Genomic DNA, 25,549 nt, shown 5'->3' on the forward strand with positions numbered 1-25,549 from the left:
TCGGAGCACCCGTTCCCGTCTGCAATTCCTGCGCGGCCACATGCTGTCTTTTCTCTGCCGGCTCCCTCTGCAACCACGGCGCGGGCCGGAACTTTTGTCCTTAGGAACGGGTTTACAAAGCTGCGTGCTGCCGACCGGCAACGACGAGAACAGGGTGCCATCCTCTTCCTCTTGCCGTCGCCGCCGCGGAGAGCCAAGCTGATCAGATAGAGGAACACGGTTACTCGGCTGGCTGGGTCTATGGTCGCTCCGTGGGCCGCTCCGCCGGCTGGTGTTTTTTTATCAGGGCAAGCTGTGTTCCATGGCTGGGAACTTCTGGCAGAGCTCCCACTAGTAAGTGTTCTCCGTTTTCCCGCCCGGGGCCGGTTCTTGGAGGGCGGTGAGGACGGGGCCTGCAATTCCTCTCAACCTGGTCCGGGTTCTCGGCTTCTAGCGCCGCGGGGTCTTCCCAGAGGGTAGCGGCGGCCGGAAGCGGGATTAGCTTTTCTGAATCTACTCCCTTTTCCCCGCCCTCTGACCGGGTTTTGGAGTAAGATCTGTGAGGTGGAATGATGGGGGAAGGAGGTTCCGTCTCCGGGGAAGCAAGGTTAGGCGTGCAATTTAAGATTCTTGGATTAGCTAGGCCTGTGGGGGTGGGATGTGATGGGATGAGCACCGGTGTGGAAAGTGTGTCTCAGTTCTGGACTGTGAATCTGGTCCTCGGGACAGTTGTGGTTCGCCTTTGCCTGGGAACTCGTCAGAGGATCGGCGAGTCATTTACCCTCTACCTTAGTGGATTTAATAATACTCCAAGGAGGGGAGAGAGTCCAGCTTGTTTTTTTCTCACTAATCGATACCTGCCTCTATTTTATGCCTAAATGGAATTTTATGCTGGTGAGGTGTAGGGCAGATGCTCTCGAATTGTATCCATTTCATTAATCTGTGTCTTATATTTTGTTTTATAAATGTATTTTCCAGTGATTTTGTTTGCTGCCTTGTTCAGCCCTTTTCATGAAAATGTTTTGTTTCTGTCAGTGACCTTGGGAAGAGCTAGAGTAATATTAAAAACACTTCTTTCTAAATACATTTGTTTAAGCAGGCAGGAAGGGGGTGATGGGCTTATTAAACATTAATTAGACTTTCCACTGTGTAAGTGAAAGATGAACAGAACCTGATAAAGAAGATTATGTCTTAGAGTAAATAATTTTTATTACTAAGAGAGCATTAGTAATTGTAATTTTAACTTAGATTCCGTGAATAGCATCAGTTCTTATTGTTCATTTTTTTTGGAGGGGGGCTTTACAGAAGGGAAAAAAAAGGAACGATGGGCTTGGAAAGCTGTTTTTAGAAAAGTGGGTCTTTCTCTTGTTAGAAAGTGAATCTCTGGACATGAATCACAGAGCTTCATTTCACTACTGTTTGTTGCCATTTTTATTTTGTGGTGTTTTCTACTCACTGAAATAAATGCTTGGGCAAGTTTAAAATATAGAAAGTTTAGGTAGCTATTCTTGTAAACTTTGAAAAAAGCTGGAAGAACTGTTGGTTGTCAAGTTAGAATGGTTTTTCAACTTAAAAAAAGAGCCTGCCCCCTCCTGTTAAGCATTCTCAATATTTTATTTACTGTTGTTATTATTAAAATATATATTTCTTTACTTCTCAAATGTAAAATTGTAATATGAAATGTGCCTTTTTTGTAAACTACCTCCCAATTCAATGTTCATGGAGGAAGGGGCCATTTGACCTCAATCAACTCCCTTGAGAATCATGGAGTCCCTGATCTGCAAAAGGTGACAAGTATGAAAGACAAGACAATGAAGTCTTGAAAAACAGACAAGATTATGACAAGTCACTGCTTTAGGTGCATAGCAAAAATTTTGGTTAAAGAGAAAAGTTGACATGCATCTCTGAAATCAGCATGGCAATATTTTTTTTTAGTAGCACATGAAATAATGCTGAATCTTACAGTAAATGGAATTCTAAATTTGATGAATTGCAGTATTTATAAATCTTCTTGGTTTTTCCTCTTTACCAAGTGCTGTGGGGAAAACTTGAAAAATATTTGCTTGTGAAGTTTATTTTATAGAGACTTCGAGGAGATGAAATGAATGATAATTTCAGGCCAGAGCAAATCACAATCTACTCCAGAAAGTTGAAGTAGAACAAAACAATCTCTGAACAAAATGCAGTAAAACTGGCACTAAATAAATATTTGCTGGTTTATCAAATGAATGAATGAACAGGTAACAAAAATAAAAACTTCAAAACCAAATCTGGTTACTTTATTGTATCAAAAAGGAAACTGAAAATACAGTTACATTTTATACAGAAAATAACATAATGAGATCAGTATATATCCATATCTATGAGACATAGCCAAAGCTGAAATTATAAGAAAATTATAATTACATGAAAATTAATATCCTGAATAAAAGTCAAATACTCTATTTAAGGATATTAAAGAGGAAACTGAAGTAAACTTAAGGAAAACAGAAGAAATACTTAATAAAGTTAACACACACTAGTGTATTAAAAGGGGAAAAAAGGTCAAATTTTAAGAGCTAGTTCCTTTAGAGGGAAAACTAAAACACTAGACCATAAATTGTTGGTAGTTAGATTAAAGATAAAAGGGATGTTACAGAAATACAAAATGACGTTTAATAAAATTTAACATTTATTCTTGACTAAAGCTCTTACTAAAACAAATAGGGAAGCTTCCTTAATATGATTAAAACATAGTAAAGCATCAGCAAGAAATAGTTTAATGGTGAAACATTAGCAAAATTAGAGTGCCAATTCAGCATCGTTCTGCAAATGCTAATCAATGTAGTTAATAGGAGAATGGGATTAAAATGACAAAATTATCATTATTTAGAGATAAAATTAATTTAATTGGAAAACTGAGTTAATTGAAAATTATTAGAAACTATTTAAGTTGATCAGTTACAAGATAACTAAACTCAAAGGCTTTCTACTAAAATATAGAAAAATGTCACAATAGCAACAGAAAATATAAAATATTTAAGAATAAACTTAGTAAATGTTCAAGACCTATAGCAAGTTTGAACTCTAATATTGTAAGATGTCATTTCCCCCATATACATCTTCAGATTTAATACAATCCCAAAGAAAATTTTGATACAGTTTTCTTTTTTGGGGGGACTTACATAATGATTTTAAAGTTCAGGTCTTAGAATAATAACTGCAATGGTGTAGCCAGAAATTTTCTGAAAAACAGTAGCAAAGAAGTATTTTCCCTACTAGATTTTAATTATTTAATTTTATATGTTTTGAAATTTAGGATGGCACAGAAATAGGAAGAACAAAGGAAAAAGTAGGAAGTTGTGAAAAAAGATCCACATATGATGGAATTATGTCAGGAGATGCTTTGATGGCATTTGGATAACCATTTGACAAAACATTTAGCTGGATCCCTACTTTACACTGTTATCAAAATAACTTCCAGATCACAAATTGAAAGAAAAAAGCTTTAAGGGTATAGAAAATATGGGTGAATATGTATATCTGTATCTATCTATATCTATCTATCTATCTGTATATATATACACACACACATTTTTTTTTTTCTTTAATCATTTTGCATCAGTGAAGGTTTCCCAAGCATGATGAACATAACTTCATCAAAGTAAAAGTTGGGTAAACTTGAATAAATAAGTGATTCAAATTTCTGTATTGCAACTAATATTGAAAGGTCATGATAAAGTTGAGAATGTTTGCAGGATGTTTGATAAATAATTTATGTTCTATAATATACAAATTTTAATAAGAAGAATCTGTATTACGAAAATGGTCATATTAGAATTACAGTGTACCAAATAAATAAATTTGGCCCATAAAGCATGGAAGGATGTTTAACCTCAGAAGTAAACTAAGAAAAAAAATCCTGTAGAGGTACAACTTGTTGCCTTTAAATTGTAAAGTATGTAAAAGATTGACAGTAATCCATAGAGTTAAATATTTTAAGACATGCTGATGAATTATTAATAGGAATAGAAATCAAAACTTTTTTGAAGGGCAAATTGATAGTGTGTATCAAAGTTAATTGCAAAAGTGGCCCATCAGTTCAACCTCTGGGAGTTTGTTTCCAGTAGATTATTAATGAAATGTGCAAGGATGAATGGTAAAGACAGTCATTAAAGCATTATTTGTAATAGTGAAAAATGATAACCTATGTGCCATCAGAAAGGGATTAGTTAAATAAATAATGTCCCATTTGTAATGCTTTTAAATGCAATTTAAAAGGATACTGAATAAATAATTCTTTGACATAAAAACACTTCCCATACATACTGAATGACAAAAGAGGTTGTAAAGTAGTTTTGGGGGTCGTGTCAGCTTCATATCTGCAGTTAAAAATAGTACATTGACTAGAGGCAGGAGGAGGCTATCGTGTAATAAATTCCAAAGCAGCTCTTAACAAGATTGTAATTTGTGAAGTAGGGAAATTAAATACCTTGGTTGATCATGAACAACTGAAAAAATATATACTTCATCAAATCTCAGGCACCATCACTTGTAAGATGCATCAGTATTTTATGTACCACTAAGAAAGAATAAACATGTTGCCAATTAAAATGCTAAGACATAATTGATTGAAAGATGCATCTTGATAGTTGAGTCTTGGTTCTACTTAGTATAAACTGGTAACAGAGAGAGACCTAGGAGGAAAAGAGAGAAGATTAGACCTGAATTTTTTTCAGGGCATATTTTTACTTATTAGTGAGATAATTCTCAGTGTTGGAGTTTCAATTTTACCTCTTGTACATTGTACCTTTCAGAATATGAACAACCCTGTACAGTCTCAGAATGTTATCTGACTTTAATTGACTTTTTTTTGAGCATGTCTTAACATTTTTGCCTGCAGTTTGCAATGGATTTTGGATAAACAAGATCTGTTGAAGGAGCGCCAAAAGGACTTAAAGTTTCTCTCAGAAGAAGAATATTGGAAATTACAAATATTTTTTACAAATGGTAAACTTTTTCTTCAATTGGTTTAAATGGTACAGTTGGTTACCTCAGAATTAAAAATTTTTATATACTAATTTGTTATGAACTGTTTTAGTCCATACTTAGCATTTTAATTTATACACGAGTTAACATTTTAATTTAAACATGTATTCTTTTTTACAACTCTAATTTATTTGTCTTTCAATAAGTCATCTAAATAAACTTTTTAATGAATCTTACATGTTAGAGGCACTCAAGACAATTTGAAAGTGTTAATCTCCCTAAGTTTTTATAATATATTATTAATCCCAATTTAATGTTTGGCTAAAGCAAAGTACTTAGAGGATAAATGAGTCTTTGGATATTAATCGTCCTATATTGGCCATACCTAACTTTGCTTTGGAGGGATGAGATTTGAGAGCCAGATGATCCTGCCCCTGTCACGTGGTAAGCTTTATCACATGATCTTTTGACCTTCAGTTTACTCTTCTGCAAACCTAATTCTCCATTGTTTTGAGGCTTGATTATGTTTTTTTTTAAAATAAACTTTATAGAGTGGTAATTACAACTAGTTTGATAGATGTCTAATGTTTTTTATCTTTATTATAAAGATAATATGAAAAAAACATTAAAAATAATTAGAAGATGGGAAGTAATTATCATTCAGCCTCTTTAATGCAAGAATAATTTTCACTAGGGAAAATTTCTATTTTTTTTTGTTTATGTGGACTCAAACCTTTTTTAACAAATTTGCAAATTCCAGTGCTGGACTGCTGTGATCCAAGTAGAGCTTTGTAGCATGTGTAGGTTTTTCCCGTTTTAGAAAAATGAATTTAGCCACATGGAAATTATTGCTTAATGTTACTATTATAATGATACCAGAAGAAACATTTAAAACTTTGTTTTTGTTTTAGTTATCCAAGCATTAGGTGAGCATCTTAAATTAAGACAACAAGTTATTGCCACTGCTACAGTCTATTTCAAGAGATTTTATGCCAGGTAAGGCTGCTTTATTTTGAGAATATGTTGTACCTACTTGAAACTCTTATCCAATGTTGATTAACCTTAGTATAAATGAATCATGTTTGTGACAGAGTTATCTTGACTTTTTTCCAGTGAGTTTTCTATATGAATGACATTTAATTTTGTTTTATAATATTTTAGGTATTCTTTGAAAAGTATAGATCCTGTATTAATGGCTCCTACGTGTGTATTTTTGGCATCCAAAGTAGAGGTATGAAATAATTTTCTGTTCTTCATCAAAGTATAGTCAATGTGTATTGGTTAATATGTTTCAGTTTTCACATTTCCCTTGGTAAAAATACTAATAGAGGGTGATTTATGCAAAATACTGAAATTAGTACCAAATCAAAGAAACTATATATATATATCTTATGTATTCATTTAATAAATATTTATATAGCACTTACTATGTACCAAATAGTATTCTAAGTCCTTTTGTAAATATTAACTGATGTAATCTTCTTAACAAATTATGAGATATGTAATAGTATTGCCCCTATTTTACAAATGAGAAAACTGAGGCACAGAGAGGTTAAGAAACTTGCCCAAGATCAAGCAACTGATAAATGGTAGAGCCAGTATTTGAACCCTGAGAGTCTGGCTCCTGATCCCCATGCTTTGCTCTGCTGCCTCTAAGACTTTTTGTTTGACACTAAGTAATATTCAGTAAGTTCCATAGCTTCTCTGTTGTAACCTGAGAATGTCTCTCCTCCGTATGCTTTGTGTGTCGTACTGTCCTCCCTCCCTGCCTCCTGATGATTAAGTTTGGGTGGCGAGGATAGAGAAATTAAATGAGTGAGAGAAGAGGTGGAAATTTGTGGCTCAGACTGAATATCTGCTCAATATATTTAACCTTTCCAGTGTTTTTTAGAGAGCTCAGATAAAATCCAGACAGTAATAGCAGCTTTTGGCTGTTTTTCATCAACTAATCCATGAAATCTTTCGTGTTCTGAAACCTTTATATTATGTCTATATTTGGGGGCATTGTCATTAGAATAGCAACTGTGTTCTTGAATATTGCCCGTGATTTTAACCAAGTGAGTTTACATTCCTTTTGGTATCCATTTTGATTTAGTTTTGCTTTAGCCATTATTTAGCATTATCCATGACATCCTTCCTACCTGTTACCTAAGTAATGAGAGTTCACTGTACCAGAAATAATATTATGAAAAACTTTTAGAATTTAAGGTTTTTTGATTGTAGGTGGTAGTTTAAGGAAGGAGAACCAGCTTGTTAAGTTCTTCAAAGGAAAGGAAAGGATTTTATAAAAGGCCTTTATTATAGGGTGGTTTTTCCAAATATTATATACTTTTGTATATGTGAAACCAACCAGTATGGGATATCAGGACAAAATCTTTATAAACTTATACTCGTCCAAGAAAATAAATTCTTGGGGATTTAAATTTATCTTGTTCGTCAAATATCTTTTTTTTTAATATACATTATTTTATTGTGAAATATAACATATACAGAAAAGTGATAACTTTCAGAGTACAATTAAGTAGTTAGAGAGCAAATTGCAAAGAATGTTATGGGTTACAGTTCCACAATTTCAGTTATTTCCTTACTGTGAAATAAAATGTATACACAGAAAGGTGATAACTTTCAAAGTGCGATTTAACAAGTAGTTATATAGGTAATTTCAAAGAATGTTACAGGTTACAGTTCACAGTTCCAGTTATTTCCGTATTGTGAAATAATAACATATACAGAAAGATGATAACTTTCAAAGTACAATTTAATGAATAGCTATAGAGCAACTTTCAAAGAATGTTATGGGTTACATTTCCACCATTTCAGTTACTACCTTCTAGTTATTCTAATACCATAGCAACTAAAAAAATAATAAATTAAATTAAAAAACCACATTTATATAAAGATTCAGTATTCATAATCTTTTGTTAAATCCTACTTGTCTGTTGCTGTCCCGTCCTCTCATTTAATCACTTTCTTGATCTTCAGGGGATATCTAGGCAGTGACCACTGGCTGTGACTTGTTCATATTGAAAAGGGGTGTCGACATTATGGGAAAGGGGGATGCATCTGGTTGATGTTCTTGAAGAGCCTGTTCCATCTGGGTTTGGGGACTTAGCTGGCATAGGAACACTTTGGAGGATTTAAGTTTCTGAAAAGTAAACTTGGTGAGTGAAACTTTTATAGAGTCTCAGATAGGGACTAGGGTATTCTTTAGGTTTGCAGGACTACTGTGTTTAAATATCTTTTGTTTGATCATTAACTGCGTAGAACTTTGTTATATGATTTACTTAGTGGAAATTTTCACTTAAGGATTTTGGTTAAGAAAGAAGTATTAGTGGAAAAGTAATCCATCAGATTAGTTTTAGCATTTTAAAATCTGTAACTATGACCAGAACTTTCTGTTTTTTGTCCAGTTATATGGGAATTGTATAGAAATGGTGCTTAAGGCAATGTCTCAGGCATTTACTTTTTAGTTTCAGTTATGGTTGAACAGTTAAACGGAGTGTAAATATATACAAGCACATACATGCATACACAAAAGGATGTAGGTTGAAGGTAATTGACTATACTGGATATTGAGTTTAGTTTCTTTGGTTGAGTAAGGAACTAATCTTGATTTTTTTGTTTTACAATGAAGTGAAGACTTTTGGAATCTTATAAGGTTAATCTGAAATTAAATGAGACAGTATTTGTAAGGTGGGTCACCTGATGAATGTTATTTTTATAATGTGGTATATTAAGTTAAAAGGGAAAATGGGAACTGACATTGGCATCTTACACTATATCATTCTTGTCTCCTTGTTCTGAAAAGGATAATAATTGCTTGGATAGTCTTTGTATAGTTATATTAAAGTTTATCTTTTCCAGATATTCACCTGTTTTATTGTGCCTGTTTTTCTCCAGATTCCACTGAATAGGAAGCATACTTGATATTTATTCTTGCAATTAAGTGTAAAATCTAAAAAGTCTTCATGTTAAAATTTGTCTTAAACTGTAGTAATTTTAAGGAAGGGTGATAACATTTAGAGGTTTGTTTAAGCACTTGAGAACTCAAGTAGGTAGAAGATGAGCAGAGTATAAACATAGTGGGAACGTAGGAAATACTTTTTTTTTAATAGACCCTAGATACCCGTATGTTCATTTGGTTATTATGTATGTGATCTCATCCACTTTTCTTTCTCTAGGAATTTGGAGTAGTCTCAAATACAAGATTGATTTCTGCTGCTACTTCTGTATGTAAGTACAAAAAGTATGTCCTGCTCTAAATATGTCTAAATACTAACACATTTATACTTGGAATGTCCAAGATTAAATTTAACTCTTTCCAGTATCCATTTACTCTCCTTTCCCAGGACCACCTTCATTTCCCTCAAAAATTGATTCTCAAGAAAGCTGTATTGGTCATAGATGTTTTTCAGATAATGAGACCTGTGAGAGTTTATTTGGGTTTATTTTAAATATCTCCAGCACACCTTTGTGGTTAGTATGCTTCACTAAAAATAAAGTCAAAATTTGGAATTTTTTTTTGTTTTTTGTTTTTTTGACCATATACAGTATTATCACTAAGATATTACTTTTAATATTAAAAATGGATAGTAATCATAAATTCAGAAAATCATCTCAGTGGCTCTTAATTTTCCAATAAGGGTAGAGATTCATCTCCTAATTTTATTGTATTGTATTGCTTCCTAATGACTAACCATTATGTCATTCTTATGGGTGGAGTCAAGTATTTCTTTAGCAACTGTAATGTGTATCTTTGCTAGAGAATTATGTATTTTCCCTCCATATTGAAAAACATGGCACAGAAAAAAATACTGACCATATAGTCAGAGTTGATTTTTAGCCCCTTTTGTGTCTCTAAGCAGCTCCATAACCTTGAGCAAGTTGCTTTATCTCTTTATCTAAAAAAGTTGAAGGCTTAGCTGCCTGTGAGTCATGGCACTAAAGGAGATAACATTGGAGAGTAGTAATTATAAAGTATTGTACACAAAATATTAACATTATGCTATGCGCTATCTTCATAAGTCAAGCAAACAGTTATCACTTAACTAAAGACAATTCAGACTATCTTTTTTTTAAACTTCTGTGATCTACCTAAGGGAGGCAGAGGAATGCGTTTTGTGTTTTTAAGATTGTGAGCCATACTGACTAATCTTCATATTTATGGATCATTCCCTTTTTTTAGAAGAATGTAATTATCTAATTCATTGTTTAAAATTCTCTGTTCTATTTCATATCTTATTCTATTAAGGATAGTAGATTAGTAATCAGTTGTACTATAAAATTTAATATATCAGCATACATCACATTGATGAAGTATTGAATTACCCTCTGGAGATTCCAGTTATTGAAAACTGTAAAATGGCTGGAAGAAGATCTACCAGGATGTTAGCAGTACTCATCTCTGGGTTGTAGATTATAAGTGCCTTATTTTCTTCTTAAGTCTCTGCTTTACAAATTTTTTGAAGGTGTATATTAAAAAAAATAAGATACCTTATACCAGAGTTTGTCCATTTATATTTTTCATGGCAAGGCTTAAAAGTACATTAATAAACGTGTTTGGTTATCAGTAATAGGAAAGTTTTATAGTAAACTATTGTGTTATTAGATAAATTTTATAGTGTATTGTATAGGCCTGAACTCCCTGGGTTTCAAATGTTAGTTCCATTGCTTTCTATTTGACAAATTGAGCAAAATTCTTAACCTCTCTGTGCCTTAGTTTTCTCATAAGCAAGATGAGGATATTAAATATATATGTCATAGAGTTGTGAGGATTAAATCAGTTAAAGTGTGTAAAGCTCTTAGAATATCATGTTGCTCAGGAAATTTTAGAGGCTATTATCATCATCATCATCAACCATTTAATTATCCCTGGAAGATACCATATTGGATACACTCGTGGATATAAAGATAAATCATTTGAGGAATTTAAGGACAAGAAAATAAGTCATAATAAAAATATTAATACAGAAGAAAATAAATGGTATAAGAGTTACAGATAATGCTGGAATGTTTTGACTGGTAAAAGATTACTTGTTAGATGAATCCAGAAAGGCTAAATAGATTCTGGTCAAGAAGGACAGATAGAATTTGAACCTCAGAAAATGCAAGGAAAGGCAGTATAGGAACGTTGAACTGAACAGCGGGTAAAGATAATGAGTTACATTAAGTGAATGGTGAGAAAGGAAATAGTGGAAAAGCATTCTTACCTGGCTAAAGCTAGATAATAGAGGACCTTCAGTGCTAGATGAAGAAATAATGCAATTTGTTGTCTTGTCAATGGTGGTACCTTTGAAAACTATATTAAACATGAAGGTGATGCCAGAATTGTGCATTAGGAAGGTGAATCTGGCAGAGTTATGTAAGAATGACTGGAGAAGAGTATGAGTAGAAGTAGATAAATTTTGATGTTATCCAAGTAATCCAGGTGAGTGCTAATGAAGGCTTAAACTAATATATTGACAGGAGGTAAGGGGAACAAGCTGGATTTAGTCAGCAGGTCTGGGAAAAGAAAGCTCTCTAAGGAGAGTCAAAATCAGTTTTTGAGGGAAATGAAGGTGGTACTGGGAAAGGAGAATATATGGATCTTGGAAAGAGTTAAATTTAATCTTGGACATTCCAAGTGTAAATAGTAGAACATCCATATAAAAATGTGAGACCAATGATATAGAAATTTGAGATTTAATAAGTTTTTTAAAAGAGGTAGAGTTGCAGTGTCTTGTGTTGCATAGAAGAAGGTGAGAACGACAAAAAAAGACCTTGTTTTAGTGACCTTTGAGAGAAAATAAGTATCATTAGACACTATGGGGGGTGGGAGTAGAAGCCAGATTGCAAGGAATTAAGAAGTAAGTAGATGCTGAGAAACGGAGAAGCTAACTTGAAACAACCTGAGTGAGGAGGGTAAGGCGAACGTTGCTGACCTAAGTAACTTTCGAAATAGATTTGGTAAGACTAAAGACAAAAAGAACTGCATATAAGCATGATACCCTGGCTGATAAAGTTGCTTTCCACAGAGGTATGTGATAACAGTTCTAATACTGCTAATCATGTATACTGGAATTGAACTGTTAAGTAAGTGGGATGGTGGGAATTTAAAGATAAGCAAGGAGAGGAATCTAGAATGATCCATGTGGTAATGGACTAGAGTTGGAGGTGTTAGTATTAACTCATATTCAGCTTAATATCAAGAGGTGATTACCTGCAGAAATATTAATAGGTCTGTATATGTATACAAGTCATATAGACACATGTATTTCTTTGGTCTGTCAGCTACAAGCAGTGACATCCTTACCTACAAGTAGTAACAATGAGCATATTTAGTGCCCAGAGCTTGGTTTCTGATACCGTACAAGATGGGCCTGGAGTACCAGAAAGTAAGGAAGTATAAAAAAAAAGTCTGCTTTGATGGGGATATATTAATGAGACACGTGAGCAAGTTCCCAGTGGCCAATGCTGGAAAAATTTGAGCAGTAAAACAAAGTAGTATTAAATTGTAACCCAAATTAAAGTATAATATAAATATATGAGTCCATATTGATGTAAACAAATGATTAATAAATAATTGTGGGAGAAGAAACAAATCTCTCTGCGGAAGAGTTTCAAATAATTTATGTAGACACTATGCCCTGAAGTAGAGGGAGCATAAATCCATTCCTTGAGTGTGGGCTGCACATAGTGACTTCTTCCAAAGTACTATATGGAAAGGGAGGGAGAAGAGTAACTTGAGAGTGGAGAAACGTGATAAACTACTTCAGACAAGTCATCAAAATCAGTCATTAATCATACTAATAATGTGGATCCTTGGTATCATGTGTTGAAAATGGCACTTTACCTCTGTGATCTTCCTTTCCAAAAATTTATAACCCCAGTCTGATTATGAGAAAAATATCAGATATATTCCAGTAGAGAGACAGCCTACAATATACCTGTCCACCACGCTTCAAAACTGTGTCAAGGTCATCAAAACCAAGGAAAGTCTGAAGTATTGTCACAGCCAAGAGGAGCCTAACAAGAGCTGACAACTAAAAGTAATGTGTTAATGGTGGAACCGAAAAGGGATGTTAAGTAAAAACTAAGGAAATCTAAGTGCTATGGACTTTAATTTATAATTTATCTTTATTGGTTCACTAATTGTAACCAACACACCACACTAACGTAAGATGTTAATAGTAGGAGAAACTGGGTGGGGCTGTGATATATGAAAACTACACTATCTTCCTAATTTTGCTCCAAATATAAAATGGTTCTAAAAATAAAGTCTGCTTTTTAAAAAAGAAGAGGAATTGAATTAGTTTGAGGTTCTTTTTTTTTTTTAATTTGAGCATTAGTAAGTGATGGGACAGATTTACTGGAGAATGAAAGAGTAAGCTGAAAAAAAATATTGGGGAGTATTAATTGAGTAGATGGAATCAAATGCCTAAGTGTTAAGGGAAGCTATGGCGAGGAGGGATGCATTTTCCTCCTAGTCATAAGAAAAAGATTAGAAAATAGAAAATTAAATTGCAGAGCAATTTTAGGGTAGAGAAGGAGAAAAGCTGATAGCATCATATAAATCTAATCTCAGCAGTTAGGTGGTGTTAGGGATGTAGATCTGTTTTATGTATAAGAATATTAATTTTACCGTGTTTGGTTAGAATTATATAAGTACCTGTTTTACTTGTTTACACAATGTTTACATCAAAAGGATTTGTAAAACTCAGAAACCTTAATAGGAATGTTTGGAAAATTAATTAAAGGAAAGAGGAAAGGAAAGGTTAAGTGAAGTATAAATTTCCTAATGCCCAGTTTAGGTGGTTCTAGGTTTCAAATATTGGAAGATGTTACCTATCTAAATTAGCTGTTAAGATATTTAGGATACTCAATTTACCTAACAAATCTTTTTGAAAACAATTAGTATAAATGAAATTTCCTTTTAATCTCAGTGAGATCACCTGGACATTGTACAAAAGAAAGGGCTCAAGTTGTAGATTCTTTAGAACTTGCCAGTATTCACTTGATTGAAGTAAATGTTGCATCATAATGGCTTGAATACAGTTTTCTCAAATAGTACTTAAATATATAATACATTTTTGAGGATCTTTGAGGAGGTGGGGGATTGATGTTACTTTTTTTTTCATTAATATTTTCTTAAGAAGCAAGAATAATAGTAATTATGTAAGTGAGTAGAGTGAGTGTTCGGTGTGTGTGTATGAGAGAGAGAAGGCAAGAGATAAAAGTCCTAGAGACTTGTACACATACTCATGCTTTTATTAAAATATGTTTTTCATTAAATAATAGCTATTCATTGTAAAAAGTTTAGAAAGCACAGATTAGTAGAAAAAATCATCCTTAAATCTCAGAGGTAACCACTGGTAACATTTTTTTGGTGTATTATCCTTCCAGTAATAAATATCTTTGTAAACACATTACAGTCTGTGTTCTTTCCAAGCTAAATCACTGGAGAATAGACCAGTGCCTTACTAGAGCTGGAAAGATTTTAGAGATGATAAAAATCAGTGATTAAAAAAAAAAAAATTAATCATTTTATTTATTTTTTAAGCATCAAATTCTTTCTTAATATATGAAATATAAAATTGAGGCTGTCTAATTGTAATATAGGTGGGGCCTAGAACTTCCTACACCTGGTATCCCCCCTGCCCTCCTCCCCTTCCCTGAAAAATAAAGACAAAAAACTGGCTCTCTAACATCTCCAAGAGCCCCTATTGAAATGATTTAGCCCTTACTCTAATTTTCTACTCTATGTTAAAGGATTTTTTGCTTTATTCACTTGCCCATTTTCTCAGTTTGTTTTTTTTTTTCCTGCAGTAAAAACTAGATTTTCATATGCCTTTCCAAAGGAATTTCCTTACAGGATGAACCATGTAAGTATATTGTATGAAACAAAACTACCTGTCATTGCTATACGAAAACTAGCTCCATTTTATATTAGAATAAACTGAATAATCTCACAGAAATTGCCATTTCAGATACTTCAAGAATATAGACATCAGTTCAAAGTTAAAACTAAATAGCTTGTACCATTTAAAAAAAAAACTTCTTAACAGTGGTTATCAACCCTAGCTGCCGGTTAAATCACCTTGGCAACTTTTTAATAATTTTGATTTCAGGGTGTCTCCAGTCCAATTAAGTCAGAATTTTTTGATCGGGACCCAGGCATTGCTATTTTCTGAACGTTCCCAGTTGATACTGATGTGTTGCCAGAGTTGAGAACTACTATAATGGAACAACTTGAAGACCGTATTTTAAAAATTGATATTTTATGAGATAGATTTCTGTTGACATTTTAATAGGCATGCCCTTATTCTCCTACCTTGCAAGAGATTTGTTCCTTCTATTTAAATTGTATTTTTCAAATTACATTTTTGGTTTTCTTTGTATTTACTGATTTATAATATATCAAGAATAGCATTTACGTGGAGATGACTGATTTTTTTATTCACTGAGTAGAGAGAGTATTGGAAATCTGAAGTTTATACAGGTTATTTTAAATAAAAATAATAAGAATGCTTATAAAGCAAATTCCAAATCCTGATAGGGTTTGGAATGCTTTATAATTATAATTGCGTATATTACATGATAGTAAAAAGTAATTTTTATTGTATACATTTATTCTAATGTAAGCTATTTTTATTGATTTTTTTAAGTTATAGTAAAAATTTGTGATAAATTACTACAACATATCTAAATTTTATGTTAGACTAAGCAGATTCATCTAATTTGGGTTCATTTTGACATTTGATTGATAATCTTTCTTTTTTTCCCTAACAGATATTAGAATGTGAATTCTATCTTTTAGAACTAATGGTAAGTATACTTCTTTTCTGTGATTAATAGAGTAAAACTTATTTTCAAATAATAAAGTCAGAAACTATTTAAAGAAGTGATCTGTAGGGAGATCTGTTTTAAAACCATTCAAGTGGTACATTGTGGTAAAATAATAGTAGCCCAGTAGCCCATCACCTGTGTCCTCACTGAAGCCTGTAAAATAATTCAGGTGTCCTACTTATGATGGGGAAACTTTTCTGTTCTATAGTAAATAACTGTAATAAAAGGATTAAGAGGAAACCAGTCAGGACATTAAACCACTGTAAATTATTTGCACAATTTGTGTATGTGTGCGGTGTGATTTAAAGATAGATTATGTCTTTGGCAGAATTCTGCTCCTTCAGTTGGGAATTATGGATTTATAGGCTAATAAGAGGTTTCAGTGTGTTGCAGATGTGACACTTTGAGTCTCTAAGGGAATGGATGCTGACTGACTGCCAACCGATTTACCAAGGTATATTCCAGAGAGAGCACTGCCTTCACTATTATAGTAGAGTTTAGGGCTATCATACTGCTTGTGTCAGAGATTAAAAGGGAAGCAAGCATGAGTTAGAAAAATTCATTTTGAAATACACAATTACAAATTAGTTGGGTAATGATATCATTTTTGTGTTGTAATAAATCTGTTTTTATACATACACATTTTTTAAACTGTTTCTAGGATTGTTGCTTGATAGTGTATCATCCTTATAGACCTTTGCTCCAGTATGTGCAGGACATGGGCCAAGAAGACATGTTGCTTCCCCTTGCATGGTAATTAGAACAGAAGTTATTAATAGTGTAATGTGTTATTAGGTAGGAGGGTTGAACTAAATATGAAGCTTTGTATTTTTAAAGTCATTAAACTAGTGCCCCAAGGTATTTTATGCTGAGCAAAATATCTGCTTGTTAAGTAGTACATTTAAGTGGTATAAATGCTAAAATGATAAAGATCTTAAATTATCTCTTGGATAAATATTTCTATTAAAATTTAATTTTTTATGGAAAACAGGCTTTTCATGGAAATTACGACAAATTGTTTTTAAAATAATCAGAATTTTTCTGTTGGTATTCAGCATACATATAGATTCATTGTGTAATTTCTGGTTTTCTGATTTCTTTCCAATTCTTGAAAAATTAGAAAAATGTGTTTATTTTGTATTATGTTTTCTTGTGAAGTTTTAAAATCCAAAATATATTTGGCTATAATTTTATTCATTAAAATATGCTTATTCATTATCACATTCATGTATCCATCTTTTTGCCTTGATATTTTCACCTTTTATATCTGTACTTCAGTAAAATAAAGATGGGCAATCTGGCGCTCTCTGGGGAGAAATGAAGAATCATATGAGGTAGTTCTGCCTTTAGTAATATTATTTATATTTCTATAGGAGAATAGTGAATGATACCTACAGAACGGATCTTTGCCTACTGTATCCTCCTTTTATGATAGCTTTAGGTATGTAAATATGGTGTACGTTTATTAATTAAGTTGTTATAAACCTATTTAGGTCATCCTAAAATAAATTTCACCCTATTGTACTTTATGTTTTTATGTTCCATGAAGTAATAGACTAATCCTTGCATGTGAACTTTCAATAATATGAACTGCAACTGTCACAATTCAGGATTATTGTCCCCCCACCCCCCTTTTTTGGTAAGTTTTTTTAAAAAATCTTTTAAAATAATTTTAATCCTTGTCTGAATGGAACATTTTTGTTTGTTTAGGGGTAAAAGTTCAGAATTAAACTGCTAATGTTCATTTTGACTCATTTAAAATGACTGGGCCTACCTTTTATTTCCTGAGCCTGAGTCCCCAGAGGTTGAGTAAAGGAGCCTTGATGCCTTGATCAGGGAGAAGTTAGCCACAGTTCTACTGTGTGTGGAAAACAGTGCTGTAAAGGGTTTTGGAAAACAGTGCTATAAAGGGTTTGAACATAGTCTTTGGGCTCAGATGGTCCTAGGTTTAAACTTTGCCCCTTTACAATTGTGGGAAAGTTATCTAACCTTTCTGAGTTTGTTTCCGTAATTGTAAAATGAGGAATACTAGTAACTCTTATAGAGTTGTTGCAAGAATTAAATGAGATGTCTTACAAAGCACCAAATAATGCCTGGTATATATTAGGCACTTGTTAGTTTCTGTTCCCTTTCTTCTATTGATTTCTATGATTCCAGTCTTTTGATTTTCCCCCCGTCCTTTTACTTATTTTCATTGGTTTCTTTTTTTTTTTTTCCCTTAAGTGTTGATATTCCTCAGCCTTCTTACATCAGAGATGGCACATAAGTTATACTTAATTTGTAGTACCTAAGGGCTTCTAGTAGGCACTATATTTGGAAGGATACTCAGGCAGTGTCTGGGTCAGTGGGAAGGAATGCTGGGATCTTTGTGGGTAGGAGGGAGGGAATAGCAGGACATGTGCCACATCTTTGCCATCCCTGTTGTTTGTGTTCTTCTGGGTAGTCTCATGGTAGCCCAGGGCTTCTACTATTTCTTAAGTGGTGAAACATTTAAATTCTTTGATCTAGCCAGAATCTTGCTTCTGAGCTCCAGTTCTTTATATCCATCTCCATTTTAGATAACTCCACGATATTTCACCAGTACCTCAGGCTCAGATGGTCAGGACTGAGCTCATCATTTTGCCTCCAAAATATTGTCCTTTTAGTGGTTTTGCTAGCTTGATGAACTGAAATAGTCAGTTACCTTAGTTGAAAACTTGGGAGCCTCATTCATCTCCCTCAACATCTATATCTAGTTGATTACCAATACCTATTATACTTTCCTCTCAAATGTCTTTTATAGCTATCCCTTTTGCAGTATCATAGCCATCATCTCATTTCTATCCAGGTTACCCAGCAGTCTCCTGACTAATTGGCCTCTAGCATCCCTGTGCTCAGAGTAAATCTATCCTCCACACTCTTAAGCTAGGTTAGTGGTTCTCAATCAGGAATAATTTTGCCCCTCAGGGAACATTTGGCAATGTCTGGAGATGATTTTGGTTGTCACAACTGGGGAGTTGAGGGGCAGGCAGTGCTACTAGCATCTAGTGGGTAGACACCAGGGATGCTGTTAAACATCCTGCAGGGCACAAGACAGTCTCCCACAGCAAGGACATGGTCCAGCCCAAAATGTAGTAGTGCCAAGGCTGAGAAACCCTGAGCTAGAGTGGGCTTTTAAAAATGCAGAATTTGTCCCCCAGTTAAAGCCTTTCAATGCTCCTCCCAATTTCTGGATACAGTTCACAGCCTCTCTCTATCACTTGGATACTATTCTCTCTTCCTATATCCCCACCCTCAACTTTCTCACCTTTTCTTAAGGCTTGGCTCAGATACCATGTCTTTAATGACAACAGCCTCCCCGCTCCGTCCAACATCACCCAAGTCTGGATTTAGGATTCCTGCTCCATCTCTAATTTACTTTATTTATGCCCCTGTCACAGCCTTTCCCAACTGTATTTAATTACATAATTTCAGTCCTTTGGCCTCTCAGTCCCTCCTGGACCCAAGCCTTACTCTATAGCTTTGTTTGACCTGAGGCAACCAGTGTGTCGGTTCACATTTTAGTCACTGTTGGCCTAGAATGTTATCTTAGCCAACTCATATGGGTAACTGGACCATAGAATATTAACTCTTAATTCTTTACAAGCTGGGATAGGATCAGAGAAGCCAGGCTACTCAGCAGCAATTGCTTTAGGCAAAATTGTGAAGTAGATGGTTGTCTTTTGGGCTCTTTTACTGTCTTTGTTAATTATTCACTATTAGTATAAAATGCATTACATTGTTTTCTAACTTGTACTTGATGACAACATAGACTTCTATACCAGTGTGCCCAGTCTTCATGTAACTTGATTATATGCTAATAACTTAAAGGAAAAATAGACTTCTATACCAGTGTGCCCAGTCTTCATGTAACTTGATTATATGCTAATAACTTAAAGGAAAAAAGGCAGGGGAAACACTTTTAATTGAAATACCAAAACAAAGTCAGTATTACTGAAACTTATCAGCATATTGATTGACTTTGTTTTGTCACACTGACTTCTGCATGCAATTTGACCACTACTTTGTATTGGTGTTAAGAGATGACTCCCCAGCTCTAATCTCCTCCCTGGACTTTTACTTTTCTAATATGCCCTTGCCTCTCAAGGCAACCATACTATGAATGGCATACAGTGAGGAGCAGGAACTGTCAAGACTAATGTAGTATAGTAATTTTTTTCTAATTACATCAGATTCAATAACAAGATGGTCAGTGGCAACTATTATATGAAGCAGTATAATTTTATAGAAGAATATTGGAAAATACACATGAAAATTATACGTGAAAATCTTATTTTTAAGTTCTAAATCAATATATTCCGTGTTTTCAATTAAACGTGGGCAATTGCCTCTCATTTTCTTCCCAGCTTGCCTACATGTAGCCTGTGTTGTACAGCAGAAAGATGCCAGACAGTGGTTTGCTGAGCTTTCTGTGGATATGGAGAAGGTATTCTTTAAAATTCCTTCATTTGGGTGAAAACATGGGAATGTATAACATAGTGAATCTTCGGGTGGATGGTGACTGATTAACAATGCAAATATAAAAAAGTTATTTTATGAACTAGAACAAATGTATGACACTGTTACAAGGAAAAGAGTAGTTAAAGAGAATCAAAATAACATCTTGTGTCACTCCCTTCTAGTAACAATTGAGAACAGAGGAGTATGCTCTGTAGTGGCATTCTCCTTCATGAGTAGAACCTCTATTCCTAGCACTTCACTGGTTTCCTTGGTATGCGGTAGGATGGTCATAATGACTTCAGAGATACAGTAATTTTGTTTGATTTAAGATATCCGCAGATAGGAGATCAATTACAGAAATGAAAAGGATGGACAGGGCATACATGTTGAAAGATGAGAGGCTAGGCAGAAAAGCCTAAATAGTGGTGTAGTGAAAAGTACCACTTTCAAATTTATTAGGATTGTCTAATCTAACTTGAATACTTACAAAGGTTATATCTTTTCATTGTTTTTTAGGAATGTCTAGTATGTGATTGTGTTCTTTATGTATTAATTGTTGATTCTTTTTGTCACTGAGAATGTTTCAAATATTTTCTTCTAGATTTTGGAAATAATCAGGGTTATTTTAAAACTGTATGAGCAGTGGAAGAATTTTGATGAGAGAAAAGAGATGGCAACTATTCTTAGTAAGATGCCGAAACCAAAACCACCTCCAAACAGGTACTTTGTAGACTTGATTTCATTTAATTATATATTTCATACTTTATAAGAAATATTCTTTCTTATGTTTTGTTATATTCTTAAAATTCTCTCCAAAACTTCATGATTCATAATTATTTTAATTTATGTCTCATTAAAAAAATAAAATTATCTCATTATCTGTTGAGTAAATTTTCCTAGTGAAATGACGGGTCTATTACAGGTATCCCTCAACATATGGCCATATAATGCACAGAAATTTAGATGGAACAAAATTTGGGAAGTTTATTTGAAATCCAGGAATAAAGAATTCGATAGTAGTCGCGTGTTATTTTGACTCGGTCATTTTTTTTTTTTTCTCACTACTGGCTATTAACCTGTTTTTATAAATTTCAGTAGCAGTTTTCAAAAATTTTAGGTGATTTATCTGATATTTTAAAGGTAAAGAACTTTGGCTTTTGAGTGACCCTAAGCTCCATGGCTATTATTTCTATTATATCTGCTTAGTTCAGTGGTTCTCAACCCTCACCCTTATAAGACTCCCACCCGTATAAAAACCACACATGACTGGGCCTTACTTTAAGAAAAGGGTTTAATTGGTGCAATGAAGAACCCAGGCATCAGTAGTTCTAAAAGTTCCCTGGGTGATTCTGAAGGGCAGTCATGGTTAAGAACTTAGCATAGTGAGTGAGCCTAGTCACACTAGTTGGATTTGCCTGGCATTTAAATCTCAGTGTTATTTTGTTTTTTTTCTACTCAACCTGGATTATGCAAAAGCTCTGATGCAGCAATAAGGATATTGTTTCATTGTGAAAAACAGTGCTCCCTTCTCCCTCAAAACCAACTTCTAGTGCTCATAGAGAAAGTGGAAAGCAGAGAGCAAGAAGAGTAACAATTTGTAGCCAGAAAAGAGTTTAGGATAAATTCTGGAGTGGAGTGTTAAAATCACCAGTTGTTGTGTCATATTCTATGAGAGAAAAAGTAAATTCCTCAATCTTAAAATTAATGCTTTAGTCACTGCAAAAATTGCCCCAATAAGGAGACGATAAAAATTCTAAAAGTTGAGGAGGTAGGTAGCCTGTATTGTGAGAACATGTCCTGGAACTATTTGACGTCTGTCAAAAAAGATCTGGAAACTTGTACTCACTTTTTCTTGAAGTAACAAGTTGCAAAGGCCAATGAAACCCTGAAAGTTGGTTCTAGAATTAGAAGATCTGCTATTCTATGCATGCTATGAAGCATGCAGAGGTAGTATCAGCTGTTCACACTGTCATGAAGGTAATAATTTTATAACTGAAGAAGCTCATTGAAGAACAATGGTTGTATAGGCAGGAAAGAACACTAAGAAAAACAAGTTGAGTTATCAAGGTGCAAAAGCATAAAATGTAACGTATGTTATGTGTCCCACATCCGTACAACATGATAAACACAGTAGATCAATATCCTGACTTTGATATTGGCCAACGTTAGAAGTTCAGTATTGTTTCTCATTTAAGGAAACATTAAGAAATCTTCAGATGACATAAAATTCCACTCAATAAATTCATGGAAGAATATAGTGAATGCTTTTAAGAGGTTTCCTTCCTTAGACAAGAAGTGAAGAAAATTACACATTTTGCACACCAAGTGATGGTAAAGATTTCCATGGACATGGCTGAAAGTGATGGATAATTCATAGCACAGCATGATTGGGCACTGAGAAAGACCCTTTAAGAATTGGTTTAATAAAAGGTGAAGATTTGGAAATTAGAATTAGAAAAAGCTAAGTAGAACCTACATGAATTTAGAAACATTGTCAGTATAAATGCCCTAAAGGTCATTTGAGAAAGAAATCTGTTTTTTACCAAGGACATAGCTTACTTGCTGTATAACTTAATCTTATCTTAATAATCTTCATCCATACATTGCATGTACTTTATAGCTTCCAACATTATCATTTATCATTCAACTTTTACCACCATAGCTTCAGTTTTAGAGTCCCGGCAAATTCAGATTATATAGTGATGATAAAATACAAAAATAGCCTATTCTAGTAGTCAAGTTTATTTGAATATAGTTATAAATTAATTTAATTTAATGTCTTGGATCATTAAAGTTTAAGCCATTGGTTAGAATTTTAGTTAAACTACTGCATTTTACAGAGGTCTCCTCAAATGTCTCTCAGAAATGGCAAGGGTTTGCTACACCTCCCTGAGAATGTAATTTGATCTTGACTCGTTTTAAATGCCACCTTAGGGGCATATTATGGGATACTTAATCCATTACATACAGAGAAATGATAGGAAGATTTTAAAAACCTAGATTTATGCAAATATCATGGATTACTGACTTATCTAATAAACAGTAGTACTGATTTTTCCCACATTATTCTATAAATTCAGTAGCATGTTATATAGTTTTTGTAAAAGACCTTAATATCATATAAGTTTATGGGGTCCAGTTGTTAAAGTCTAAATAAAAGCCTTTGAATAAGAAACAAATATAGATTGGGGGGTGGGGTGGAGGTCAAGCTACAGAGGGAAGTAAAGAAATGCTACCCATCTTAATCATTTATCTAGAAAACTAAATTTTTATAACGTTAAGATAGATTTGTAGATTGTTGCAGTTAATGTTACAGTTTGGAAAAAAAAATAGTAATTGACTTATCCAAGGAGCTGTTTACGGCAGTCATTCAAACAGCTACCTTTGGATGCATTTTTTGCAGAAATTCCCTGAATGATTCTCCACTAGTGGCAGGGCCTGAAGCTGCAAGATGATGATGGACAGGATAAGGCAATAATCCTATTGCCACAGTTACTGGTATTTTCAGTTTTTAGTTATATTTATTTTAAGTATTCAGCATTTTCCAGGAAATTACTGTATTTCTTTCTGGCTTAAAACGGTTGCTGTATTTACATATGATTTTACTATGCCTTTGGACAACAATTTTTTTGGAAGAACACTTCTTGATTTTCATAATTAGTCAACAGGAATAGGATTTTATATGTAGGATTTAATTTTATAGGAAATTTGTTCAAAAGAAGCTCTGATCTCTTATGTTGAGTGATACCTGTAATGACAATGAAATCCAATAACCTGATTTAAGTTTTTTGAGTATATATGGACACTAACTTCCAGAATGTTTGTTATATGTGAAGGCACAAACTTCCATAAGAATAAAAACATAAAACCAAATGTTAGTCTTCTGGATTTTAATTTTTTCACATCTCTGTCTTACAATCAGAAATGTCTTTGTCTTGTAGAATTGTGCCACAGAGTAACTAACTTAAAAATTAGTACGTTTATCAGGCTGTTGAAAATGAATCTTGTAACTGGTGTGAACTCTCTTTCTTCCCCACTTAAACAGTGAAGGAGAGCAGGGTCCAAATGGAAGTCAGAACTCTAGTTACAGCCAATCCTGAAACATTCCGAAGAATTCCATAGTGGATCACTTGGAAAAAAAAACCATTGGACAGATTTCAGTAATGTCTTCAGTGGAACACAAATGAAAATGAATAGCTTGTTTCTGTCAAGCGTATTGGAAGTGATTTTATTTTTGCAAAATATTTTTTTCTTTGCTTAAATTGATTCTAATACATTGATTAAAATCTCTTGATTATAAAACTTTGGAAAGGTTCTAAGGGGACCTACAGACAGACATACATGGACATTTCAAAATTAATAGCTTTTTGATTAGTATACTTTTTTTAAATTTGGATAATAGAAGTTATAGCTTTTTATTATAATTAATCCAAGAAACACAAAGCATAATTTGTTTAAAATTCTCTTTGGTCACCGAAGGACCAAAAAAGAACATAAAAAGTCAAATATATGAGGGTTTTTTTTTCCCTCCTTAATTTAAACTTTTAAACTATAGTTTAAGGAATCAAATCTTACAAAATCCTGGAAGATTTTGATAATGATGTTGATAATTTCAGGGAAATTAATCAAGTACCTATTGATTTAAAAGTGTATTTTATTCAGTAGTTTTGATATCTTGCATGGAAGATACTAGCCCAGTTTAGCAGAAAAGTGCAATATGTATAGCATACTTTTGACATTTAAAAAGTTATATTCTGTAACCATTTTGAAATGCTGGGCAAACTTAAAAAAGAAAAAGATCCTACTTGAAGTTATTTGCAATTGATTCACAGTTTAATCAGGCATTTTGAAAGTTAATTTGATAAAACACCATAATATGGTTGAAATTTGGTAAAATTTTAATGTTAATTTTACTCTACTGTGAAAAGTTTTTATAAGGTATACACACCCTAGTTTATTTTTGTGTTTTAGTATGGATTTACAAATTTACTACAGATATCCTGAGCCAGGAACGTAATCAGGTTTCAGGCCAGTTTGATACTGGCTGTTCTTAATTCTGATATTAGTGTAGGACTTCAGACTAAATATTATGTCAGTGGGACTGTGCTGTCTGTGCAACTCGATAAATTAATCATTTTCTTCAGACTTGAAGGAGAGTGATAAAATTTGGAGACATAGGATGTTGATGTACGCTTTAAGGATTAAAATTTTTTTATAAATCAGTTGTGAGTAATGGATTTTTAAGTTAAATGTTGACTTCCTAGTATAAAACTATAAGAATAAAAGTAAGTTCTCCAGA

General features: G+C 33.4%; 1 protein-coding gene across 2 annotated transcripts; it reads left to right on the plus strand.

Moving 5' to 3' along the window:
* On the plus strand, window positions 1–25,549 carry CCNC (cyclin C). 2 transcript variants are annotated; one of them, XM_037843488.1, is made up of 12 exons: window positions 1–333; window positions 4,862–4,968; window positions 5,859–5,943; window positions 6,109–6,178; window positions 9,129–9,180; window positions 14,752–14,807; window positions 15,715–15,750; window positions 16,433–16,524; window positions 17,145–17,212; window positions 20,157–20,236; window positions 20,852–20,970; window positions 24,296–25,549. In XM_037843488.1, exons 1-12 carry the CDS (start codon window positions 302–304, stop codon window positions 24,348–24,350), a joined length of 852 nt encoding a protein of 283 aa, XP_037699416.1. In that variant the 5' UTR covers window positions 1–301; the 3' UTR covers window positions 24,351–25,549. The 2 variants fall into 2 exon arrangements, with proteins under 2 accessions (XP_037699416.1, XP_037699417.1); XM_037843489.1 differs by lacking the exon at window positions 24,296–25,549 and adding an exon at window positions 23,654–24,278.

The sequence above is a fragment of the Choloepus didactylus genome, chromosome 7 (genome assembly GCF_015220235.1).
Source record: "Choloepus didactylus isolate mChoDid1 chromosome 7, mChoDid1.pri, whole genome shotgun sequence".
NCBI classification, from domain to species: Eukaryota; Metazoa; Chordata; class Mammalia; order Pilosa; family Megalonychidae; genus Choloepus; species Choloepus didactylus.

Bases quoted from the DNA above. Each gene is read 5' to 3' on its own strand.
- CCNC (XM_037843488.1), top strand. From the start codon at position 302: ATGGCTGGGAACTTCTGGCAGAGCTCCCACTA. The intron at 14,808-15,714 runs GTAAGTATATTG...TTTCCCTAACAG, and splicing joins TTCCTTACAGGATGAACCAT to ATATTAGAATGTGAATTCTA. The intron at 20,237-20,851 runs GTATTCTTTAAA...ATTTTCTTCTAG, and splicing joins TTTCTGTGGATATGGAGAAG to ATTTTGGAAATAATCAGGGT.